At 45.8% G+C, this 24,871-nt stretch overlaps 1 protein-coding gene across 5 annotated transcripts in view; it reads right to left on the bottom strand.

Moving 5' to 3' along the window:
- The window catches only part of kcnma1a (potassium large conductance calcium-activated channel, subfamily M, alpha member 1a), a gene marked incomplete at both ends in the record, with an annotated part of 253,440 nt that extends 229,750 nt beyond the window's left edge, over positions 1-23,690 (bottom strand). For 3 of the 5 annotated variants that reach the window (XM_084168517.1, XM_084168520.1, XM_084168521.1), the window contains one exon: positions 23,403-23,639. In XM_084168517.1, coding sequence (XP_084024643.1) covers positions 23,403-23,639 — 237 coding nt within the window. Of the gene's footprint in view, positions 1-23,402 lie in introns of all 5 variants that reach the window. The other 2 variants (XM_084168518.1, XM_084168519.1) reach the window with 1 other exon arrangement.
- Between the last annotated feature and the right edge of the window lie 1,181 nt (positions 23,691-24,871).

Raw genomic sequence — 24,871 nt, 5'->3', positions numbered from 1 at the left:
GGGACCTTGGGGGAGGATCAAGGCCCTGGCGAGAGAGGAGCAACGGCGTCAGCAGGGCCATCGTCGGAGGGACGAGAGGCAACCCCAAAAAGTTTTTTGGGGGGGGCACATGGCTTGGGCGGCTGGGCAGCAGGAGGCTGCCACAGGGAGACGTGGAGAGAAGGCTACCGGATTACGGGAGCCATTGGCGAGTAGAGGGAGGGAAGTAATTGAGGCACGGCGTGAGAGACTGAGGTGTGTTACCAGTCCGGTCCGGCCCGTTCCTGATCCCCGGTTAAGGCCAGTGGTGTGTGTTCCCAGTACGGACCGGCCTGTTCCTGCTCCACGTACCAGGTCTACGGTGTGCGTCGCCAGCCCAGCCCGGCCTGTTCCTACCTCTCGCACCAAACCTACGGTGTGCGTCGCCAGCCCTGCCCGGCCGGTTCCTGTTCCTCGCACTAAGCCTACGGTGTGCGTCGCCAGTCCTGCCTGGCCGGTTCCTGCTCCTCGCACTAAGCCTACGGTGTGCGTCGCCAGCCCAGCCCGGCCTGTTCCTGCTCCACGCACTAAACCTACGGTGTGCGTCGCCAGCCCTGCCCGGCCGGTTCCTGCTCCTCGCACTAAGCCTACGGTGTGCGTCGCCAGCCCAGCCCGGCCTGTTCCTGCTCCACGCACTAAACCTACGGTGTGCGTCGCCAGCCCAGCCCGGCCTGTTCCTGCCACCCGCACCAAGTCTACGGTGCGCGTCGCCAGCCCGACCCGGCCTGTTCCTGCCACTCGCACCAAACCTACGGTGCGCGTCGCCAGCCCGGTCCGGCCTGTTCCTGCCACCCGCACCAAGTCTACGGTGCGCGTCGCCAGCCCGACCCGGCCTGTTCCTGCCACTCGCACCAAACCTACGGTGCGCGTCGCCAGCCCGGTCCGGCCTGTTCCTGCCACCCGCACCAAGTGTACGGTGCGCGTCGCCAGCCCGACCCGGCCTGTTCCTGCCACTCGCATCAAACCTACGGTGCGCGTCGCCAGCCCGGTCCGGCCTGTTCCTGCCACCCGCACCAAGTCTACGGTGCGCGTCGCCAGCCCGACCCGGCCTGTTCCTGCCACTCGCACCAAACCTACGGTGCGCGTCGCCAGCCCGGTCCGGCCTGTTCCTGCCACTCGCACCAAGCCAAGGGTGCGAGTCGTCAGCCTGGTCCAGCCCGTTCCTGCTACTCGCACCAAACCAGGGGTACGAGTCGTCGGCCTGGTCCAGCCCGTTCCTGCTACTCGCACCAAGCCAAGGGTGCGAGTCGTCAGCCTGGTTCAGCTCGTCCCTGCTACTCGCACCAAGCCAAGGGTGCGAGCCGTCAGCCTGATCCGGCCCATTCCTGCTACTCGCACCAAGCCAGGGATGCGAGTCTTCAGCCTGGTGAGGCCTGTTCCGGCTCCACGCACCAGGCAAAGGGTGCGTATCGTCTGCCAGTTCCGGTCCATTCCTACCTCACGCGCCAAGCCAGGGGTGCGCGTCGGAGGTCCTGATCCAGCAAGCTGGGTCAGATCGGAGCGGGGGCACTACGGGGGGAGTGAAGTGGGGTGGTGGTCAAGCCCGGAGCCGGAGCCGCCTCCGAGGAGCAACACCCACCCAGCCCTTCCCTATTTTGGGGTGTAGGCGCGGTCGGAGTCCGCGCCTTTAGGGGGGGGTACTGTCACGCTCTGGCTCCGGGACTGTGTAGTTTGAGCCAGGGTGTATTCATTTGGTTGTGTTGGGTATAGGGTGTGTTCATTTGGTTGTGTTTGGCTTTGGTTGTAGTGTCTTGTCTCGTCATGTGACTCCCAATCGGAGGTAACGAGTGTCAGCTGTCGGCTCGTTATCTCTGATTGGGAGCCATATTTATACTGTCAGTGTTCACCTTAGGGTTGTGGGTTTTTGTTCCATGTTTCAGTCTGTGTACTGAGGACTTCACTATCCGTCATTGTTTATTGTTTTCTCGTTCGTGCACTTTAACTTTAATAAAGTCATGTTCGCTACAAACGCTGCGCTTTGGTCCACTCCTTCCGTAGACGGCCGTGACAGTTTGAGCCAATCGGTTGTGTTGTGACAAGGTAGGGGTGGTATACAGAAGAAGGCCCTATTTGGTAAAAGACCATATTATGGCAAGAAACGCTCAAATAAGCAAAGAGAAATGACAGTCCATCATTACTTTAAGACATGAAGGTCAGTCAATCCGGAAAATTTCAAGAACTTTGAAAGTTTCTTAAAGTGCAGTCGCAAAAACCATCAAGCGCTATGATGAAACTGGCTCTCATGAGGACCGCCACAGGAATGGAAGACCCAGAGTTACCTCTGCTGCAGAGGATAAGTTCATTAGAATTACCAGCCTCAGAAATTGCAGCCCAAATAAATGCTTCACAGAGTCACAGACACATCTCAACTTCAACTGTTCAGAGGAGACCGTGTGAATCAGGCCTTCATGGTCGAATTGCTGGAAAGAAACCACTACTAAAGGACACCAATAAGAAGAAGAGACCTGCTTTGGCCAAGAAATACGAGCAATGGACATTAGACCGGTGGAAATGTGTCCTTTGGTCTGGAGTCCAAATTGGAGATTTTGGGTTCCAACCGCCGTGTCTTTGTGAGACGTGGTGTGGGTGAACGAATGATCTCTGCATGTGTAGTTCCCACCGTAAAGCATGGAGGAGGAGGTGTTCGTGTGTGGGGGTGCTTTGCTGGTGACACTGTCTGTGATTTATTTAGAATTCAAGGCACACTTAACCAGCATCGCTACCACAACATTCTGCAGCAATACGCCATCCCATCTGGTTTGGGCTTAGTGGGACTATCATTTGTTTTTCAACAGGACAATAACCCAACACACCTCCAGGCTGTGTAAGGGCTATTTTACCAAGAAGGGTGATGGAGTGCTGCATCAGATGACCTGGCCTCCACAATCCCCCAACCTCAACCCAATTGAGATGGTTTGGCATGAGTTGGACCGCAGAGTGAAGGAAAAGCAGCCAACAAGTGCTCAGCATATGTGGGAACTCCTTCAAAACTGTTGGAAAAGCATTCCAGGTGAAGCTGGTTGAGAGAATGCCAAGAGTGTGCAAAGCTGTCATCAAGGCAAAGGGTGGCTATATGAAGAATCTCAAATATAAATATATTTTGATTTGTTTAACACTTTTTTGGTTACTACATGATTCCATATGTGTTATTTCATAGGTTTGATGTCTTCACTATTATTCTACAATGTAGAAAATAGTACAAATAAAGAACAACCCTTGAATGAGTAGGTGTCCAAACTTTTGACTGGTACTGTATATTTTTGCCAAACATTATTATTTGGAAACAGTACATTGATGATATTGTTATTCTATGGAAGGGTGATGGTGAACAGCTTCAGGCGTTCCATGATTTTCTTAAATCTTGTTCTGAGCACCTGTGATTCACTATGCAATCTGACGTTGATTAATAAATGATTGCATTGGAGCTACTAGAGTGAAACTTTTCCTTTTCTTTTTACATGACAGCCCAGCCTGCATGTTAGCCCTCTGGGGCTAGCTAGATTGCCAACAGAGCCCAGTCTTCATCACATTGCTAGTCTGATCTCTGAGCAAACAGAGCAGAGGAGGCACCACTGAGATCCCTGAAGGTCATAGCCATGTCCTCTACACTGCCTCTCTCTTTCCATCTCTCTCCCTCCTCCTCTCACAGCATCACCGCACATAGCTCAAAGCACCAATTATGACTTAAAGCTCGTTTTGATATCTGCAGAGCACTGGTTCACTGCCTTCCCTTCCCGGACTGCTAGGGGGTTGGGAATGGGGGGAGACTGGGGGTGAGGTGGGGGGAGCAGAGGGGGAGGATGATGGCTGGCTCTGCCTTAGTAATAATAAGCAGCAGCAGCGCCAGAAGAGTCGCAGCAGGCTATTGCTTTGCGTGTCCCAGCAGTGTCCGGTCACTGTGTTCCCGTGCGATAGCATAGGGAGACGGGGCATTTCCATGGGCACATCGTTCCAACAAGACCAAACTGGCACTCCGGATGGCATTTTGGATAATATGTCTGTCTCTGCTAGTCAGCTTGCACTCAGGGTTGATCTGTGCTGACAGAATAGAGGAGCTTATATTTAAACAGCACATACACTTAAATATGTACACACACAAATCTGCACTCATCCAAGCACCGACATAATATCCTTGCATATGCACACATCCAGACACTCACACATTAAGATACATTCAAACACACACTCACACAAATTAGCATGAGAGGCTTCTGAGCGTGTGGAAAATGGGGCTTACATCCTGACAGACAATGCAGAGTCCATCTTTTTCCCTTGTGATATTTAGAGCAGGACACTCTAGCCAGCATCAGTTCCCGACACTGGCCCTGCTATTGTGGCAAACACAACATTGACTGATAATACCAAACCCATATGTCCACATTCCACTGAAAAATCTCCATATAAAAGACACCCTTTCAGCTGTTTTCCCCCAACAATGGAGTGTGTCTACCCATAGGATGAGCCCTTTCCGCTGCCACTTGGCTGGGATCAGGTGGCTTTAAGTCCCAACTGAACGTTCCCAATATTGAGAATAGGAATGCCGTCGCTCCAGAGCTTTTCATTGGAGCCAGGTATACCTTCCAGTCTGACCCCTGGAATACTTCCTGCTGAGCTGAAGTCCTTTTAATAGTCCGGTGACAGCAGGAAGAAGACATAACAGCAGGGTGGAGAGGCTGAGGGGAGGGGAGGAGAGAGAGGGAGAGAGGAGTGAGGGGAGGAGGAGAGAGACGGGAGAAGGGGAGAGAGGAGTGTGAAGACTGAGGAGGGAGGGGAGGAGAGGAGAGGAGGGGTGAGACAGTAGAGGGAAGGGGAGAGTGAGGGGAGAGGGCTCTGGACTGTCTACTACCTCATGGTACACATAGTTGGGATTGATATATGACCACTGTGGATTATCGGGCATCAGAGGTGACAAACCATGGCTCTCTGTATCTCTCTACAAGGCCAATGGATTAGAATCCAGCAAAAGAGGATACAAATGTTGAAGAATAGGTTTGGAATGACATTGACATTTGTCTTTATATATAGAGATAGAGAGGAGCTCAGAAGCACTTTATTCTACAATCCTTTATCAGCTACTACTGTTGGCCATGGTTACTTTCAGGTACTTCTTTCAAAGGATTTATCACAATAAGCACCAGGTACCACATTGGTACTGTACTGTATGAACTGCTCATTTCAACAGAATCCAAACGAATTACAGGATTATGGCATTATAGAATTACAGGATTAAGAAATTATCTGGTAATTAACATTTGGCTACGTGTTTTCTAAAATACAAAATAAACAGTGGAGTATTAAATAAAGTTTCTGCTTGCCTATATTTGTCTGAACCACACAGGCTCTATATCCAGCCACACACAACTTGTCTTGTTTTCCTGTATTTTGGGACTTAAACTCGCCAGACAGCGGAGTTATTCCCAATACATCAGAGCAGGAGAGAGGAACATGTGTGTGAGTCAGTAGAAACTGGTCACGCTGTGCTCCGGGATGGATGGCTGGGAGGCACGCTGTTCACTCCATGCCAGTATCAATGATACATGACACGACGCATTGAAGTCAACCACTGGCAGACCACAACACATAGGCTACAGTGGACAGGACAGGAGACTGCCCAGTGCCTATACACACAGCTTAGATGAATGGACCATTGCACATTGTGAAATAGCCCTTCCCAGTCTGTATGTGATCGTCTAAGCTTCTTATTTGAAGCCTTTGATAACTGACAAGATGCTAAGCTGAGCTGGGTTGATGCTGGGGCTAAACAATACTAGGCTAGCCAGGGGTTAGTTAGAGTGACAGTGGGCTGGGCTAAACTGTGGTGTGCTGGGCCTTGGTAAGGCTGGTCTGGGCTATGCCGCGGCTGAACTATGCTAGGCTAGTCAGGGGTTAGTGAGAGCAACAGCTGAAGGCAGGGTGTATGCTCTCTGCTGCTCTGGCAAAATGCAGCCGGCTGGTTGCCAAGCACAGGGGATACACAGCCACACAACAGTTCCTCTCTGCAGGGTAGGGACCTCCACAATCCACACCACATTAACCCTTTACACTCGTACCTGTATGTGGGTTGAAAACGGCAGATTTGGGCACTGATAAGTACGAAAATTGTAACACAGTGGCTGTCCAGTAACATGCTATAAATGATGTCAGAGCTCAGGCTTCACAGCTCTGTATGGGTTTTGACTGACGGCCGTTCTGAACTTGAGCACCGCACGCGACAAGAAGTTGCCCCCATCCCTCCCACTAATTGGGCAACTTTTGCACATTTTGTGTTGCCTGAGTGAGTGAAATGCTGTAAATTAAAGAGTAAAGCACTTCAGGGTCTTAAGCACAACAAATGTGTAACATATAGTACGAATTGGATTTATAACATATCGTACGAAATGGATGACGTAGTACACGATTTGATGACGTAGTATACAAAAAACTAGGAGCATTTTTGGCTCGTGAGCACCACTATCAAAACGACTAAAATTATATTAAAGTTCAAGAGTGCATCTTTAAGAGGACTCAATGTATTTTGAAAAATGAGACATTGAGGATTAGAATAAATATCGCTTTGTCATAAAAGCAAGCCAAACACCCGTGAGTCCAAATGTGCACTTCACATTATCATATCATAAAACCATGATATATAGAGTCAACGTTTATGATCACTATGTTTGATGTACAGTTACAAGATGACATGGAGTTATACCCTGGGTTGTTCTGAACATAATTATATTTTTTCTCGCAGAACACGCACCTGAATGCACGCATGACTCCTTTCTATGCGCACCAAAATTACGAACAATTTCTCTGAATTGCCCTGTGAAAGACTAACACTAAGATCGTATTTTATAACTTAGCTAGTCATGTTGGCAATATAACAAGCTTTTAAATTATGCCCACCTGACCCAGATTGTGATTTATAATAGGCCGTTTTTGGATTGCGTAAACAACAGTAATTGTGTGATGCAGGGATGTGTTCCAAACAAAACAACTACAAGTGTGCTTGCTTAGGACTGTGGCAGTCATGACATTTTGTCAGCAGATTATTGTCATGCAAATTACTGCCGGTCTCACGGTAATTGACCATTAATTAACAAACACATTTAGCATCTCCAGGCCTCCAAGCATACAAGCCGCTGATGGGCGCCTTTGGAATATCTACATATTTTATTTTCTTCTAATAAATCCATTTAATATACACCATCACAATAAATCCATTATATATTTTAGGCAGGAAATCCTTCTTTAGTTGTTAATTTTCTCGAAATCTAAAGGCACAACCTAGATTCGAGCCAATATCTTGAACATCTCCAACCTTGTGAAAGTGACACGTTTTCATTTTCGTCAAAAACAACTTCATATCGAAGGAGTGCCTTTGATTTGACAGCCTGCACATGGGCAGTTCGGCGTGAAACAACCTTTAGACCCTATGAAGTATTTCTGCGCAGATAGCCAACGTTGCCATGACATCGCCTACAAGTGTGAGTGATCGGAGATTTCTATTGGAGTAGCAGTTTTAAGCCATCTTCATACTGTACGGTCTTTGCTAGTTCATTTAGCAGACAAGATATGCTTATACAGTCCATTCGGAAAGTATTCAGACACTTTGACTTTTTCCACATTTTGTCATTCTAAAATGGATTAAAATGGTTATTTTTCCCACATCAAATCTACACACAATACCCCATAATGACAAAGCAAAAACAGGTTCAGAAATGTTTGCAAATTTATAAAACAATAAAAAAACTGAAGTATCACATTTACATAAGTATTCAGACCACTCAGCACTTTGTTGAAGCACCTTCGGCAGCGATTACAGCCTCGAGTCTTCTTGAGTATGACGCGACTGTCACGCCCTGACTCAGGGGACTCGTATATGTTGAGTCAGGGTGTGTAGTTTCTATGTTGTGTATTTCTATGTTGTAGTTCTAGTATGTCTAGATCTATGTTGGCCGGTGTGGTTCCCAATCAGAGGCAGCTGTCGCTCGTTGTCTCTGATTGGGGATCATACTTAGGCAGCCTATTACTGAGGAGTTGCTTCCGTCTGGCTACTCTACCATAAAGGCCTGATTGGTGGAGTGCTGCGGAGATGGTTGTCCTTCTGGAAGGTTCTCCCATCTCCACAGAGGAACTCTAGAGCTCTGTCAGAGTGACCATCGGGTTCTTGGTCACCTTACTGACCAAGGCCCTTCTCCCCCGATTGCTCAGTTTGGCCGGGCGGCCAGCTCTAGGAAGAGTCTTGGTGGTCCAAACTTCTTCCATTTAAGAATGATGAAGGCCACTGTGTTCTTCGGATCTTCAATGCTGCAGAAATGTTTTGGTACCCTTCCCCAGATCTGTGCCTCGACACAATCCTGTCTCGGAGCTCTACGGACAATTCCTTTGACCTCATGGCTTGGTTTTTGCTCTGACATTCACTGTCAACTGTGGGACCTTATATAGACAGGAGTGTGCCTTTCCAAATCATGTCCAATCAATTGAATTTACCACAGGTGGACTCCAATCAAGTTGTAGAAACATCAAGGATGATTAATGTACCTGAACTAAATTTCAAGTCTCAAAGCAAAGGGTCTGAATACTTATGTAAATAAAGTAGTTATGTTTTAGATTTTTTTATAACTTGTATAAAATGTTTTCACTTTGTCATTATGGGTTATTGTGTGTAGATTGATCAGGATGATATATATTTTTAATCCATTTTAGAATAAGGTTGTAACGTAACAAAATGTGGAAAAAGTCAAGGGGTCTGAATAATTTCCAGATGCACTGTAAGTCCAGTGCCATTATTTTATATAATTTTATAGTAAGAAGAATATAATTGAACTTAGCTGAATAAAATACAAAGGATATTTTTCCCATTCCGGAGCGAGTGCGCATACGAAGTAGCTATGTTGAGAGTAAAAGTGATCATTTGACACAGGTCCTATACACTAGATTCAAGAGTTATTTGGCAACTTTAGTTGTGAATGATACACACCTTAGAAATCAAAACATATATGGACTGCATGATGCTACTAGAGGCTATTGATGATTTGAGAAAGTAGCAAAAAAAGCTTGCACTCTGTTCCTTGCCTCAGGCTGCACAGCTGTTCTCTCATCAAGTGATCATATTTTCACCCATCAGATTATTCTCAATTTAATCTAGTTTTTACTAATATGTAAAAATTGTTTAGATTTAGAATGGCCCATTATCAAATGGGCAGGAACAGGGGCAGGTTTTAAAGCACAGCTGAGAAATAAATATAGTAGCAGGTGGGATCCTCCTCTTTTTAGTGGCAGCCATCAAAACGTTGCTTTCACACAGGATTGCATATAGAAATGTCTGGCCTTATAATATTACTTGTATGTATTTCTTAATTTCTTTAATTAAAAAAATGCTGGATTGTGTGTGTATTGTTTTTTTATTATTATTATTGCTATGTACTACTGCACTGTGGGAGCTAAAAACACAACCATTTCGCTGCACCTGCGATAACATCTGCAAATATGTACGCGTCCAATAAACTTTGATTTGATTATTTCACCCCACGCATCAACCACTGTTTGAGGAGCATGCAGCCTCTCTCTGCGTCACAGGTGATATTCCATCCAAACGCTATATGCCATGGGCTCTCCAACCCTGTCCCTGCAGCTACCCAGTGCTTCATTTGGGAAACCAGGTCAAATCTGTTCGGGAACATCGATTGTAACATGTTTTCACAACTATACATATTTCATTAAACTGTCTCTGTGCGCTTGAGAAAGGAATGAAGGAGAGAGAAGAGAGATGGAAACGCACAGTGGTGAGATACTCTGTAGCTAAAAGGTCATGTGTCAGCCTATTCATTATGAAAATATTAAAAATCCCTTTTACTAGGCATACACTCTAATATGTGTATGGATGCTTTGAATTAATCGTCACCTTAGAAAGCTTTCCATTTTGTTGTGTTAGGCTTTGAAATAACATCCACAGCGACCATGTTTTCCACTCAGTTTCAACCTGTTGTTGAACTTCTTTCTTCAAAATTGATCAACCACAGTGAGGTGAGTTTTAAAAGCATGACACTGTTTTGATAAATGTTTGATGTGATTTTCGATTGCATTTGCATTGATGTCAGAGTGGTTAGAGGGACAATAGAGCACTGAGTACCAGGCCATTAGCGACCTGATGGTAGTTAGAGAGTTGGGTACTACCAACGCATGTCCAGAGCGTATAAGAGGAGATTACTGTGACTCAACGGTCACGTGGAATTTGACTACGGTCATGACTCATTACTGTTGGTGTGGCGGTAATATGGTCACCACAACAGCCCTATGCTTGCCCTAGATCCTCAACTGCACAGCTAGGAGAGCTAAAAAAGCACCTTATAGTTGAAGACTCTTCTTTGAGTCATAAAAGTGCATTGAAATTAAGTAGAAACTGTGCACACTTTGGAGAGGTGTGGCCACTTGGAGACACCAGTTAGTTCTTTCACTCAAACCCTTGTCATTTTTTTTGTCTTATGTTGCACATACCACCCCCTCCCCAACCAAAAAAATTATCTCAGTCCGGCAATAAACGTACTCTTGAAATTTGTAATAGTAGAATGCACAAGTTGCAATTTCAATGTTGGGTAGTGCATTATCAGTTCCTCGTCATGTTAGTTATTGCATACCTTAGAGAGTTATTTATAACTAGTCAGAAATGTCCAGATCAACAATGTCAGCTACCATTTTATTTTATTTAGGTTTTTTTGGCCATAGATATTGTTGTAGCACAGAATTTTTATTTATTTATTTTTTATTTCACCTTTATTTAACCAGGTAAGCCAACAAGTTCTCATTTACAACTGCGACCTGGCCAAGATAAAGCAAAGCAGTGCGATAAAAACAACACAGAGTTACATATGGGGTAAACAAAACATAAAGTCAAAAATACAACAGAAAATATATATACAGTGTGTGCGAATGTAGTAAATTATGGAGGTAAGGCAATAAATAGGCCATAATACGAAATTGTAACTATTTTGCACTAACACTGGAATGATAGATGTGCAAAAGATGATGTGCAAATAGAGATACTGGGGTGCAAATTAGCAAAATAAATAACAATATGGGGATGAGGTAGTTGAATGGGCTAATTACAGATGGGCTGTGTACAGGTGCAGTGATCGGTAAGCTGCTCTGACAACTGACGCCTAAAGTTAGTGAGGGAGATAAGAGTCTCCAGCTTCAGAGATTTTTGCAGTTCGTTCCAGTCATTGGCAGCAGAGAATGGGAAGGAATGGCGGCCAAAGGAGGTGTTGGCTTTGGGGATGACCAGTGAGATATACCTGCTGGAGCGCAGACTACGGGTGGGTGTTGCTATGGTGACCAGTGAGCTAAGATAAGAGGGGGATTTGCCTAGCAGTGATTTATAGATGACCTGGAGCCAGTGGGTATGGCGACAAATATGTGGTGAGGGCCAGCCAATGAGAGCGTACAGGTCACAATGGTGGGTAGTATATGGGGCTTTGGTGACAAAACAGATGGCACTGTGATAAACTACATCCAATTTGCTGAGTAGAGTGTTGGAGGCTATTTTGTAAATGACATCGCCGAAGTCAAGGATCGGTAGGATAGTCAGTTTTACGAGGGCATGTTTGGCAGCATGAGTGAAGGAGGCTTTGTTGCGAAATAGGAAGCCGATTCTAGATCTAACTTTTGATTTGAGCTGCTTAATGTGAGTCTGGAAGGAGAGTTTACAGTCTAACCAGACACCTAGGTATTTGTAGTTGTCCACATACTCTAGGTCAGACCCGCCGAGAGTAGTGATTCTAGTCGGGTGGGCGGGTGCAAGGGATGTTCCCCGTTGCTGGAAGGGGGGTCCCCTGAGTGAAAAATGTTGGGAACCCCTGCACTACAGTGAGGCAGCACTAGTAGGAAGTGCAAGTCATCATCACTGGGACTAAGACACTTTCCACATAGGATTTGCCTGTAAAAATAAAATTGGGCAATGTTTATACAGTGGGGAGAACAAGTATTTGATACACTGCCGATTTTGCAGGTTTTCCTACTTACAAAGCATGTAGAGGTCTGTAATTGTATGAAAATCACATTGTATGATTTTTAAGTAATTCATTTGCATTTTATTGCATGACATAAGTATTTGATACATCAGAAAAGCAGAACTTAATATTTGGTACAGAAACCTTTGTTTGCAATTACAGAGATCATACGTTTCCTGTAGGTCTTGACCAGGTTTGCACACACTGCAGCAGGGATTTTGGCCCACTCCTCCATACAGACCTTCTCCAGATCCTTCAGGTTTCGGGACTGTCGCTGGGCAATACGGACTTTCAGCTCCCTCCAAAGATTTTCTATTGGGTTCAGGTCTGGAGGCTGGCTAGGCCACTCCAGGACCTTGAGATGCTTCTTACGGAGCCACTCCTTAGTTGCCCTGGCTGTGTGTTTCGGGTCGTTGTCATGCTGGAAGACCCAGCCACGACCCATCTTCAATGCTCTTACTGAGGGAAGGAGGTTGTTGGCCAAGATCTCACGATACATGGCCCCATCCATCCTCCCCTCAATACGGTGCAGTCGTCCTGTCCCCTTTGCAGAAAAGCATCCCCAAAGAATGATGTTTCCACCTCCATGCTTCACGGTTGGGATGGTGTTCTTGGGGTTGTACTCATCCTTCTTCTTCCTCCAAACACGGCGAGTGGAGTTTAGACCAAAAAGCTCAATTTTTGTCTCATCAGACCACATGACCTTCTCCCATTCCTCCTCTGGATCATCCAGATGGTCATTGGCAAACTTCAGACGGGCCTGGACATGCGCTGGCTTGAGCAGGGGGACCTTGCGTGCGCTGCAGGATTTTAATCCATGGCGGCGTAGTGTGTTACTAATGGTTTTCTTTGAGACTGTGGTCCCAGCTCTCTTCAGGTCATTGACCAGGTCCTGCCGTGTAGTTCTGGGCTGATCCCTCACCTTCCTCATGATCATTGATGCCCCACAAGGTGAGATCTTGCATGGAGCCCCAGACCGAGGGTGATTGACCGTCATCTTGAACTTCTTCCATTTTCTAATAATTGCGCCAACAGTTGTTGCCTTCTCACCAAGCTGCTTGCCTATTGTCCTGTATCCCTGATGTCCTTACACAGTTCTCTGGTCTTGGCCATTGTGGAGAGGTTAGAGTCTGTTTGATTGAGTGTGTGGACAGGTGTCTTTTATACAGGTAACGAGTTCAAACAGGTGCAGTTAATACAGGTAATGAGTGGAGAACAGAAGGGCTTCTTAAAGAAAAACTAACAGGTCTGTGAAGGGGATTGTGGAGGCCAGGTCATCTGATGCAGCACTCCATCACTCTCCTTCGTAAAATAGCCCTTACACAGCCTGGAGGTGTGTTGGGTCATTGTCCTGTTGAAAAACAAATGATAGTCCCACTAAGCCCAAACCAGACTGTATGGCGTATCGCTGCAGAATGCTGTGGTAGCCATGCTGGTTAAGTGTGCCTTGAATTCTAAATAAAATCACAGACAATGTCACCAGCAAAGCACCCCCACACCATAACACCTCCTCCTCCATGGTTTACGGTGGGAAATACACATGCGGAGATCATCCGTTCACACATACCGCGTCTCACAAAGACACGGCGGCTGGAACCAAAAATATCAAATTTGGACAAAAATATCAAATTTGGACTCAGACCATGAAGGTCTGATTCACACAGTCTCCTCTGAACAGTTGATGTTGAGATGTGTCTGTTTCTTGAACTCTGTGAAGCATTTATTTGGGCTGCAATTTCTGAGGCTGGTAACTCTAATTAACTTATCCTCTGCAGCAGAGGTAACTCTGGGTCTTCCATTCCTGTGGCAGTCCTCATGAGAGCCAGTTTCATCATAGAGCTTGATGGTTTTTGCGACTGCACTTGAAGAAACTTTCAAAGTTCTTGAAATGTTCAGTATTGACTGACCTTCATGTCTTAAAGTAATGATGGACTGTCATTTCTTTTTGCTTATTTGAGCTGTTCTTGCCATAATATGGACTTGGCCTTTTACCAAATAGGGCTATCTTCTGTATACCCCCCTACCTTGTCACAACACAACTGATTGGCTCAAACGCATTAAGAAGGAAAGAAATTCCACAAATTAACTATTAAGAAGGCACACCTGTTAATTGAAATGCATTCCAGGTGACTACCTCATGAAGCTGGTTGAGAGAATGCCAAGAGTGTGCAAAGCTGTCATCAAGGCAAAGGGTGGCTATTTGAAGAATCTCAACCTTTTTGGTTACTACATTTATTTGTAATTTTTTTAGTCATTTAGCAGACGCTCTTATCCAGAGCGACTTACAGTTAGAGAGTGCATACTTTTTCATACATGATTCCGTACGTGTTATTTCATTGTTTTGATGTCTTCACTATTATTCTACAATGTAGAAAATAGTAAAAATAAAGAAAAATCCTTGAATGAGTAGGTGTTCTAAAACTTGGTAGGGTAGACTGGTAGGGTATATATCCTACAATTCTCCATGGAGCAAAGACACATTTGTGCAATTTTATAGCAAATGTCCAGTGACACTTGTGGGGGTCGTTGAGCAAAACGGAGAACACCATCGTGTTCATGAGAATCTCCCCTTTCCATTCGAGTGAGTCATAATTGTAAGTCAAAACGTTTAGACGCTACAGATGTTTACGTGAGGAGACCGATTTTCGGGATGTCTCATGGTCTGACAAACACCACTGAAGCTCTGCCACCTTTTACCGTAGTTGCGGAAGTGCGACACTGGCGGATGCGGTGGATTGAGACGCATCCAATGCAAAATAACAGATCTCTAAACTGATAGATGTTTTTTTGTTACGTAACTTAGGGGGTTAAGCTACATAACATTCTAGCAAAATGTTCTGATCAGTGCTAATAAATGAGCCAACTAGATTAAGATGATCATGAGCAGCACTCACCTCAGCTAATATTTCCCCAGCCTAATTGTAGCCTAACCAATATCCAAACAGAGATTCAGTAAAAACAAATGTATTAAGATGAGTCCCCACGCTTTTCTCAAAGCACCGAGATGGCGTTGTCCCAATCAAAAGGGTGCTGAAATTATATAATGTAGTAGTTGACCACGTGAGTAGGCTTTTGCTTCAAATGTATTATAACGATTGGATGACTTTGGGAGTTTCAGTAAGCCACAATTTGATGAATGCCTTCAATTGCATTATCCTACTTTATTCCAATATTTTTGTCATCCACACTAATTCTTTATGGCCTAGTAATGGGCGCAGCCTAGCCACCATAAACAGTGTAAGAGCGTAGTGTGTGCCAGTGCGGCTTCGGCATTACGGCGATGTTTCATACTAATCCGTAGCCAGAACCTTACCGCAATCATGACCAGGTCGGTTGGTGTAACTAAAAGTACAGGCATTTTTACCGGCAATACCTTTCAGATATAAAGAAAAGATGGCAAAAAGTTGGCGGCATGGTAAAGTTGGCGGCTAAACGTATTGGTATGTAAGGGGTATTAGAGAGAAAATAGGACAGGCGCATACTAATAAGGCTCACAGCAACAACAGTGTTCCCCACTCTACTGCATCACTGTGTAGCCTAGCCTATTGTATGCTAGAACACCTCTGTGTTAGATAACAGCATGGAGTAACCACCTCTGGCAAGGATAACAGCATGGAGTATTTTCCTGTAATGTTTGACAAGGAACACATTTGGAGGGACTTTGGACCATTCCTCTAAGCAGATCCTTTGAAGATCCTTCACATTCTTGGGTTTGCGCTTATCAACTGCCCTCTTCAACTCAGCCCACAGATTTTCGATTGGATTGAGGTCCGGCGACTGAGATGGCCATGGCAGAACATTGATTTTGTTGTCACAGAACCATTTCTGTGTGGATCTTGAGGTATGTTTTGGTTCATAGTCTTGTTGGAAAGTCCACCTACGGCCAAGTCCCAGCCTTCTGGCAGAGGCAACAAGATTGTCAGCCAACATTGCCTGATACTTGGTGGAATTCATTATGCCATCAATCTTAACCAGTGCCCCTGGACCTCTTGAATTAAAACAGCCCCAAAACATCACTGACCCACCACCATATTTCACTGTGGGTATGAGGTGCCTCTCCTTGTATGCATCTTTGTTTCGACGCCAAACATGCCGATGCTGTATCTGACCAAAACGTTCAATTTTGGTCTCATCTGACCAGAGCACCTTCTTCCAGTCATAATTTAAATGACGTTTGGCAAACTCCAAGCGCTTGCGTCTGTGTCTTGGGGTCAGAAAGGGCTTTCTTCTGGCAACCCTTCCAAAGAGCCTGTGGTTGTGGAGGTGGCGTCTGATGGGGTCACCAGGTTTCAAAAAGCATCAAGACGCCACCAAGGCCTGCAATTCTTTCACAGTGATTCTGTTGCTTCTCTCACCATCCTCCTCCCTATCCTGGGGGGCAAAATGCATTTGCGTCCTCTACCCGTGAGGTTTTCAACTGTTCCATATCTTTTAAATGTTTTAATAATTGCCCTGACAGTGTTCAGTGGTATATGCAATCGTTTGTGGATCTTCTTGTAGCCATTACCAGATTTATGAAGGTCTACCACCATCGGTCTCTTTTGAACTGTCAGTTCTTTTGTTTTCTTCATGGTGTTTGGATGACAAAGGGATATTACATGCGTGTTACCTCATTTGTATATCCTAGTGAATCAGGAAGTGATGTAATGGCTCAATATAGTTCCTTAAGACTTAGATAAACTTAAATAAGTGGAATTTAATTCCAGGTTTAATGTTGGTAGATGTTATTTACAATAATCTTTAAGGGTGCCATTAATTGTGAAACCTTGATTTGGAGGACATTGATTTTTAATTAAATCAATAAATGATTTTGGTGGGTTCCATTATAACATTAATATAGTACAGTATTTCTCACATGTTGGTATTTTGAGTTTCTCTCTATAATTATATTGTTTCAAAAAAATTTAAGTATTGTTTGTGCATTGCCAGTCAGGGGTGCCAGTAATTTTGGAGCCCACTGTAGCTACATTAGCATGGTTTTGGATTGGAGATTTTCCTCTTCTGCAGAAAACACCTGGCAAAGTGAATGTGAGAGGTGTGAGAGGCAGAGGCTGCGTTCCAACTATCTGGATTGGAATACTTTACTTTCCTCATCTCCTTTCCTATGTGAACCCTGAGTTGAGTGCAATTAAGTGGGCAGCCCATCCAGTGATCAGGAGGGGAAGGAGACAAGGAGAGGAGATGAGGTAAACAAGATGAGGTTAAAGGCGATGAAGCCATTTGAAAATATTGGGACATAACCCAGGGATGGTAGAGAGAGGGGGGTAGGGACAGGAAATGCAACACCACACACACGCCTCACCCCCGCATTCCCTCAAATTTCCACCTCCTCCTGACTCTTACCCGACCCGTCAGTTTCCAGCTCCAGTTTTGTCGCCCCCGATTCCCAGTATCCCCAGTACTAAGCCCTGTGGGCCCGCATCACGTTACTAATACCATGCCAACGGAGCCGGCCTTGCCATTCAGCTGAACACAGATCTGGTTTCCCTCCTTAACGCTCCTAACAAGCCTGTCCCCTCTGTGGCCAAGTGTCAAACCAACCCCCTCCCACCAAAGTCACCCCGAGGACTAGCCCTGCTCTGCCCTGCCTTCCCCTGCCCCGCACAAGGGAAACAACATGGAGCCCTGGAGCCCTGACAGTGGGGACCTTATAGCAGTTCCACTCATTTAGAGGAAACTGGATACGGAGGGATGCACACCAGCAGACACACGATGGATGCTTCATCATGCCGTGTGTGGGTTGATGTGTATGAGCATATTTGAAGCTATACGAAAAGACATATGATGCCATTTTAGATCAACCGAGCCATGGATAAATAAACTGACAGTGAATTGACAGCCAGCTAAATGACAGTCTAAATAGCATGACTACATACTGCAGCATAGCATAGTGTCATTATCTAACACAGTTATATGTGGCTCTATGATGGACTGACTCCTTTTTTACATTATTTTCAGTAAGGAGAAAGAAGGTATGCTGTCGCTGCCTCATTTTACAACCAAGGTAATCAATAATAGTGATGGGGGGGAGAATCAATACAGTTACATCAATCTACACACAACACTCCATAATGACAAAGAAAAAACCGGAATATCACATTTACATAAGTATTCAGACCCTTCACTCAGTACTTTGGTGAAGAAAATTTGGCAGCGATTACAGCATAGAGTCTTCTTGGGTATGACCCTACAAGTTTGGCACACCTGTATTTGGGCAGTTTCTCCCATTCTTCTCTAGAGATCCTCTCAAGCTCTGTCAGGTTGTATGGGGAGCGTCACTGCACAGCTATTTTCAGGTCTCTCCAGAGATGTTCGATCGGGTTCAAGTCCGGGCTCTGGCTGGGCCACTCAAGGACATTCAGAGACTTGTCCCGAAGCCACTCCTGCATTGTCTTGGCTGTGTGCTTAGGGTCGTTGTCCTATTGGAAGGTGAACCTTCGCCCCAATCTGAGGTCCTGAACACTATGGAGCAGGTTTTCATCAAGGATCTCTCTGTACTTTGCTCCGTTCATCTTTTCCTCGATCCTGACTAGTCTCCCAGTCCCTGCCGCTGAAAAACATCCCCACAGCATGATGCTGCCACCACCATGCTTCACCGTAGGGATGGTATTGGCCAGGTGATGAGAGATGCCTGGTTTCCTCCAGACGTGACGCTTGGCATTCAGGCCAAAGAGTTCAATCTTGGTTTCATCAGACCAGAGAAACTTGTTTCTCATGGTCTGAGAGTCCTTTAGGTGCCTTTTGGCAAACTCCAAGTGGGCTGTCATGTGCCTTTTACTGAGAAGTGGCTTCCGTCTGACCACTCTACCATAAAAAGGCCTGATTGGTTGAGTGCTGCAGACATGGTTGACCTTCTGGAAGGTTCTCCCATCTCCACAGAGGAACTCTGGAGCTCTGTCAGAGTGACCATCGGCTTCTTAGTCACCTCCATGACCAAGACCCTCCTCCCCCGATTGCTCAGTTTGCCCAGACGGCCAGCTCTAGGAAGAGTATTTTAGAGTAAGGCTTTAACGTAACGAAACGTGGAAAAAGTGAAGGGGTCTAAATACTTTCCGAATTCCCTGTACTTCCATTCAGTTTTTCAACTTGTACCGGGGGACTTTGAGACCTTCTTGTGAGGCCTGTGGGCGTCCTAGAGAAAAACATGTACGTGTTCGTGAGAGTCTTTCTACAGAGGGCTCATATTAGGTTGTAACCCAAACTGTTTCGGACGCTACAGACAGAAGTTGGCAGATCGGCTGTACCGACTTCAGAAGGGTCCCAAGACGCTTGTGGGGATCGTAGAGCAAACCGGAGAACACCATTGTGTTCGTGAGAGTCTCATCTTTCCATAGAGGGGTCATAATAGTCGACAGTACAGACGATGTTGTGAGAAGAATGATTTTCGGGATGTCTCATGGTCTGACAAACACCGCTCTAGCCCTGTCACCTTTCACTGCAGATGCAGAAGTGCGACATTGGTGGATGTGGTGCAAAAAAAACAGATATCTGTAGCTTAAACTGACAGATTTTTATGTGGATTTTTTTATTATGCTAATTATATTTATGCGGGGATGCGGACATCAACTCTGTTGGCTTGACAGTCGCTGGACCCGGATTTGAGTCACGGTCAGGGCTACCCCCCGAATTCACTACAATAAATACACCTCCCGAGTGGCGCAGTGGTCTAAGGCACTGCATCGTAGTGCTAGCTGTGCCACTAGAGATCCTGGTTCGAATCCAGGCTCTGTCGTAGCCGGCCGCGACCGGGAGACCCATGGGGCGGCGCACAATTGGCTCAGCGTCGTCCAGGGTAGGGGAGGGAATGGCTGGCAGGGATGTAGCTCAGTTGGTAGAGCATGGCGTTTGCAACGCCAGGGTTGTGTGTTCGATTCCCACGGGGGGCTAGTATGATTTTTTTTTTAACAATAACAAAAACAATGTATGCACTCACTAACTAAGTCGCTCTGGATAAGAGTGTCTGCTAAATTACTAAAATGTAAAAATGTAACTCAGACCATTGGTTAACAATAAAATTATTTTTCTTGTCAAATTCTATTCTCCTAAAAGTTGCTGAATATCTGTATACAATATATTGAGAAAGGCAGGTGATCCATTCAGAGACCCAGGTCAGGCCTGGTTGTGTTAGAACCTCTCCCCAGGTACAAAGGCCCGTCCTGGGTGTGTTTCAACAGGGATGCCTGGTTGGCTGGCTGGCCAGGGTGATGTGTTCATAATTAAGACGTAATGAAGGACAGAGACTTCGGAGATCCTGTTAACCCTTTAGCTCTCCCTGGCCTAATCCTAATTTCATATGCAGGCAAACGCATGCAACTAAAATCTTAGCACATATTTCCCATTGAGATCAACGGATGATTTAAATGAAGTAGTTTCATGCGTGCATTTGTCAAATTTGGATTCAGTCTTTAAATTACTCAGAACCAGAGAGGCCATTGTCACAGCAACAACAAACAACATTATGCCCGGTTTCACATCGCCCCAAATTGGCTTTAGTGGTGCAATGCAATCTGCCATGATCTACCTAAGAGTGATCTGGTTCTGTGCTTTCCCTACTATTATCTAACCCAAAAACAGGACACAGTGGAGGAAGGATAGAGGGATGGTGGAGGAAAGATGGAGGGTGTAGGATGGAGGGAGGATGGGAAGAGAGCCCTCTGCCTGCCCTGCCGTCATCCTTCTGATGCCCCTGGCTGTCACGATACAATGTTCAACATAGATGGGCAGTAACGGGCCGTTGCTCGCCCTATGCCAGGAGGACTTTGCAGAGGGGCAGAAAGAGAGAGAGGCACATCACTTAGCCCCATTTGAACTGGAAGCGACACAACAGCATCAAGGGTGAGGAAGGTTGCGCTCTCAGGTCTCTCTCTCTGTCCATCTCTCGATACTAAGTATGGATGGATAACTACACAGCCACAGTCTGTCTACTAATGTCTTCTCACACATCCATCTGATTGGGTCAAAGTGTCACATGATTCTTAGAATGGTTTCCTCATAGGAGCAAGGACTTGTCAGATTCAACCATAATGCCAGACGGTAGGGTGAAATACAGCAGGACAGAACCCCAACTAAACTAAACATTTTGAATAGATTGACTTTAGTTAACCAACAGCATCATCTGTGCAGAGACTGGAGAAAACATCAACAGCGATTACTATGAAATTCTCTTTGAGTTGCAGTGTATGTTATGTGTACGATATGATGTGCATGTTGTGTGTGCAATGTTATTTTGTCTGTGATGTGCCCACCTCGGAGGTCTGTAACTAGCCGGCTCAACCAACCAGATTACCACTTGCATCCTATAGAACACAGTGAGTCATAACGAACTGAAGCAGGCTTTTTACCCACAGGTGATTCATACATGATTTCTGCTTTATGTGGGCCACCCCTAGCATACTGTAGCACTGGAACGAACCAACTAGGCAGGCAGCACAGCAGGGACATCCATACCGTCTATTTCTAGATCAGCCATTCAGGTTACATTCATCAAGCAACACGACCAGGCATTTCACAGACAAAGAATATTGAAATATAACAAGCATTGATTATACTGAAATAAGTTCAGGGCCCTGGATCTGAACTCCTCCCTCTGCAACTGGGTCCTAAACTTCCTGATGGGCCAACCCCAGGTGGTGAGGGTAGGCAACAACACCTCCACCACGCTGATCCTCAACACGGAGACCCCACAGGGGTGTGTGCTCAGCCCCCTCATGTATTCCCTGTTCGCCCATGACTGTGTGGCTACGCACGACTCCAGCTCAATCATCAAGTTTGCTGATGACACAACAGTGGTAGGCCTGATTACCAACAACAACGAGACAACCTACAGGGAGGAGGTTAGAGCCCTGGTGGAGTGGCGCCAGGAAAATAACCTCTCCCTCAACATAAAAAAAACAAAAAGCAGCTGATCGTGGACTACAGGAGACAGAAGAAGGAGCACGCCCCCATCCACATCGACGGGGCCGCAGTGGAGAGTCAAAAGCTTCAGGTTCCTTGGCGTGCACATCACTGAGGACCTGAAATGGTCCCACCACACAGACACCGTGGTGAAGAAGGCACAACTGCGCCTCAAACCGCAGGTGGCTGAAGAAATTCGGCATGGCCCCTAAGACCCTCACGAACGTCTATAGATGCACCAGAGAGCATTCTGTCGGGCTGCATCACCGCCTGGTACTGCAACTGCACCGCTCTCAACCGCATGGCTCTCCAGAGGGTGGTGTGGTCAGCCCAAAGCATCACCGGGGGCACGCTACCCTCCATTTACAGCACTCTGTGTCAAAGGAAGGCCAAGAAGCTCATTAAGGACCTCAGCCACCCGAGCAAAGCTCTGTTCACTCTGCTACCATCTAGTAGACAGAGACGGTACAGGTGCATCAGAGCCGGGACCAAGAGACTGAGAAACAGCTTCTATCACTAGGCCATCAGGCTGTTGAACAGCCCATCACTAGCCGGCTACCTGCCCGGTACTCAGCCCCGCACCTTGAGACTAATGCCCCATGTATATAGAGTTATTGAATGCTAGTCACCTCATATTCTGTTTATATACTGTTGTTTACTCAATATGTATGTATATACCGTATTCCCGACATAGCTCATCCTAATATACCTACTACTGTACATACCATTTTCCAAAGTGTATTCTATCGACACACACCGCGTATTTATATTCTGGATTCTCACATGCTCACTAATATATCTACTTTGTATTGTTGTTGTTTTTTTGTTTTTTTTATTCTACTGCACTGTTGGAGCTAGTAACTTAATCATTTCGCTGCACCTGCTATAACACCTGCAAATCTGTGTACTCAACCAATAAATGTTGATTTGATTTGAATACTGAAATATACCAAGCACAGATTCTACTGAAATATACCAAGTATTGATACTACCAAAAAACTGCCATGTACCAAGCAATGATTCTACTGAAATATTGATATATACAAAGCATATACTCTACTGAAAAACATGTAATAACGGGTAGGCTAGGGGTCTGGAATACAACCATAAATGAAGATAAAATAGAGAAGTTGGTAGCCTGTATTCTGTGTATTCCCTTACCACATAGACTGGCCTGTTGTTGCAGGTGGGTGACAGTTGTTCTAGCTATAGGGCAGCTCCTCATACTGTGTAAGTAATGGTGTGTCACTATCACAGTGAAGACCAATGCAACACAACACGAACTGGACTCAAGTCAATATGCCATGGTAAATCAACTGCCCCGGCAGGGGAGCTCTTATAAACAATGGATGACAACGTAGGGTCATAGGGTATACAGTTAAATGTGTAAAGAAAGACAGTGGCGCAATATTTAACACCATTAAGGTTAAATTACGCACGAGATACCGTTTATGTTATGAGCGCCACATCAACAACCAACGGTGTTTGACATTACTCTACCTTCTTTTTGGTGTTGCAGTGGCAGCACACGGTCCACAGGTATTTGAGGGTCCTCCAAAGGAGAATGATGAAGAGACCCCCGAAAAACGTCACCATAGAGGAGGCGAGGAATGCCCACCACATGCGTTGGCCATTATTGTCGCAGGGCACGTCTGGCGAGAACGGGATGATCACGTCCATCTTGGATATAGAGATCGAGGAGTCCGGATTTTTATTATGATAGATATTTCTACTCATCATTGAGTTGCCGCTTCCATGGAGAACGGTGGCGTCCGGCTCAGCTAGCATCTAGGAGCCTTGGAGAGCCTGTGCCAGCGTCCCCAGCCCCACTCACCAGCCATATTGCTTGAAAAAAAAAATACCCCCCTCTGCGTTCTATATTATTGTCACCCTCACTTAACTGTTTATTGCAATCTAGTTCCGATTTCTGCTACAGTGGAAAACGCCGCACGCACAAACTGGACCGAAATAGCTGGTCGGTGTCCCTTCGCGAGAGGCATTTAAATCCGCAGTAATGATGAACGTTGAGCGTTTTTCATTTTGAGGTGTTTTCCGAGTCTTTCAGGACCAATACCATGGCAAAAATGGTCTCAACTAGCAGGCGTCGAGGCTGCGGATGTTTCAGATTATGATAGGCGCAGCGACATTGAAAAAAGGCTGTTTTCTTCAACCAGCTTCTGTCCGACCTCTCAAGCTGTCTTCCATCCAGGGATTCCGTCGATTAACCGCGGACAATCGATTTCACTTTTCTAAACGCCAATGTAATAGATAGCCTACATGGTTTTCGAATGGCTGAAGATATTTCAAGTCCCCAAACGGTTGCCACGATGCGAAAACACAAACTACATAATCTAACGGCGTTTTCCCTTCCTAAATTCAGCATACAATGATAAGCGCTCGGGTAAATTTCGTCTTCCGCCACTGTTCCTCTGCTCCAGCCCAGGCTCTCGCAGATCCGCCAGTTGATAGCGCCTGTCAAATCCGCTCGCTCCAGAGAACGCTAGAGAGATTAACAGGTAGGAGGGGCGGGGCGTAGCTCTAATAATAAAGATCGGCATAAAGAGCGCAGTAATACCGCGCAGCGCAGATGTTTATACCAAGTGCCAACCAGCCCCGTGTCTCAGTCAGTGCTTAGGCAATAGCCTACAATGTGCTCTTTCGGTGTAATGTAGTTGTGCTTAAAATGACGCATGTCTCTGAGCTGCATATGTGACTGTCGCGCTGCACTCTGCCTCTGTTTATTTGAGCAGCAGCGCACTATAACTATCCTACTGTGATGCAGCAGCTTTGGTTTGAAATGCCAAGGCTTCCATTTTAAGACCGTTATTGGGTTGGCCACAGATGATTCCATCGAGGGCATGCAACACAGCAGTTGTCCCCATTTTTATTCTCAGAACTGAATCCGATAGGAATTCCCTTGCTACACAGCAACTGCCACACACTGGCACTATGATGAAGTTGTTCTCTCA

Source organism: Coregonus lavaretus (assembly GCF_964263955.1).
Source record: "Coregonus lavaretus genome assembly, chromosome: 1".
Lineage (NCBI taxonomy): Eukaryota > Metazoa > Chordata > Actinopteri > Salmoniformes > Salmonidae > Coregonus > Coregonus lavaretus.
Note: the sequence above shows the minus strand (reverse complement) of the source record. Positions and strands in the feature narration are given on the sequence as shown.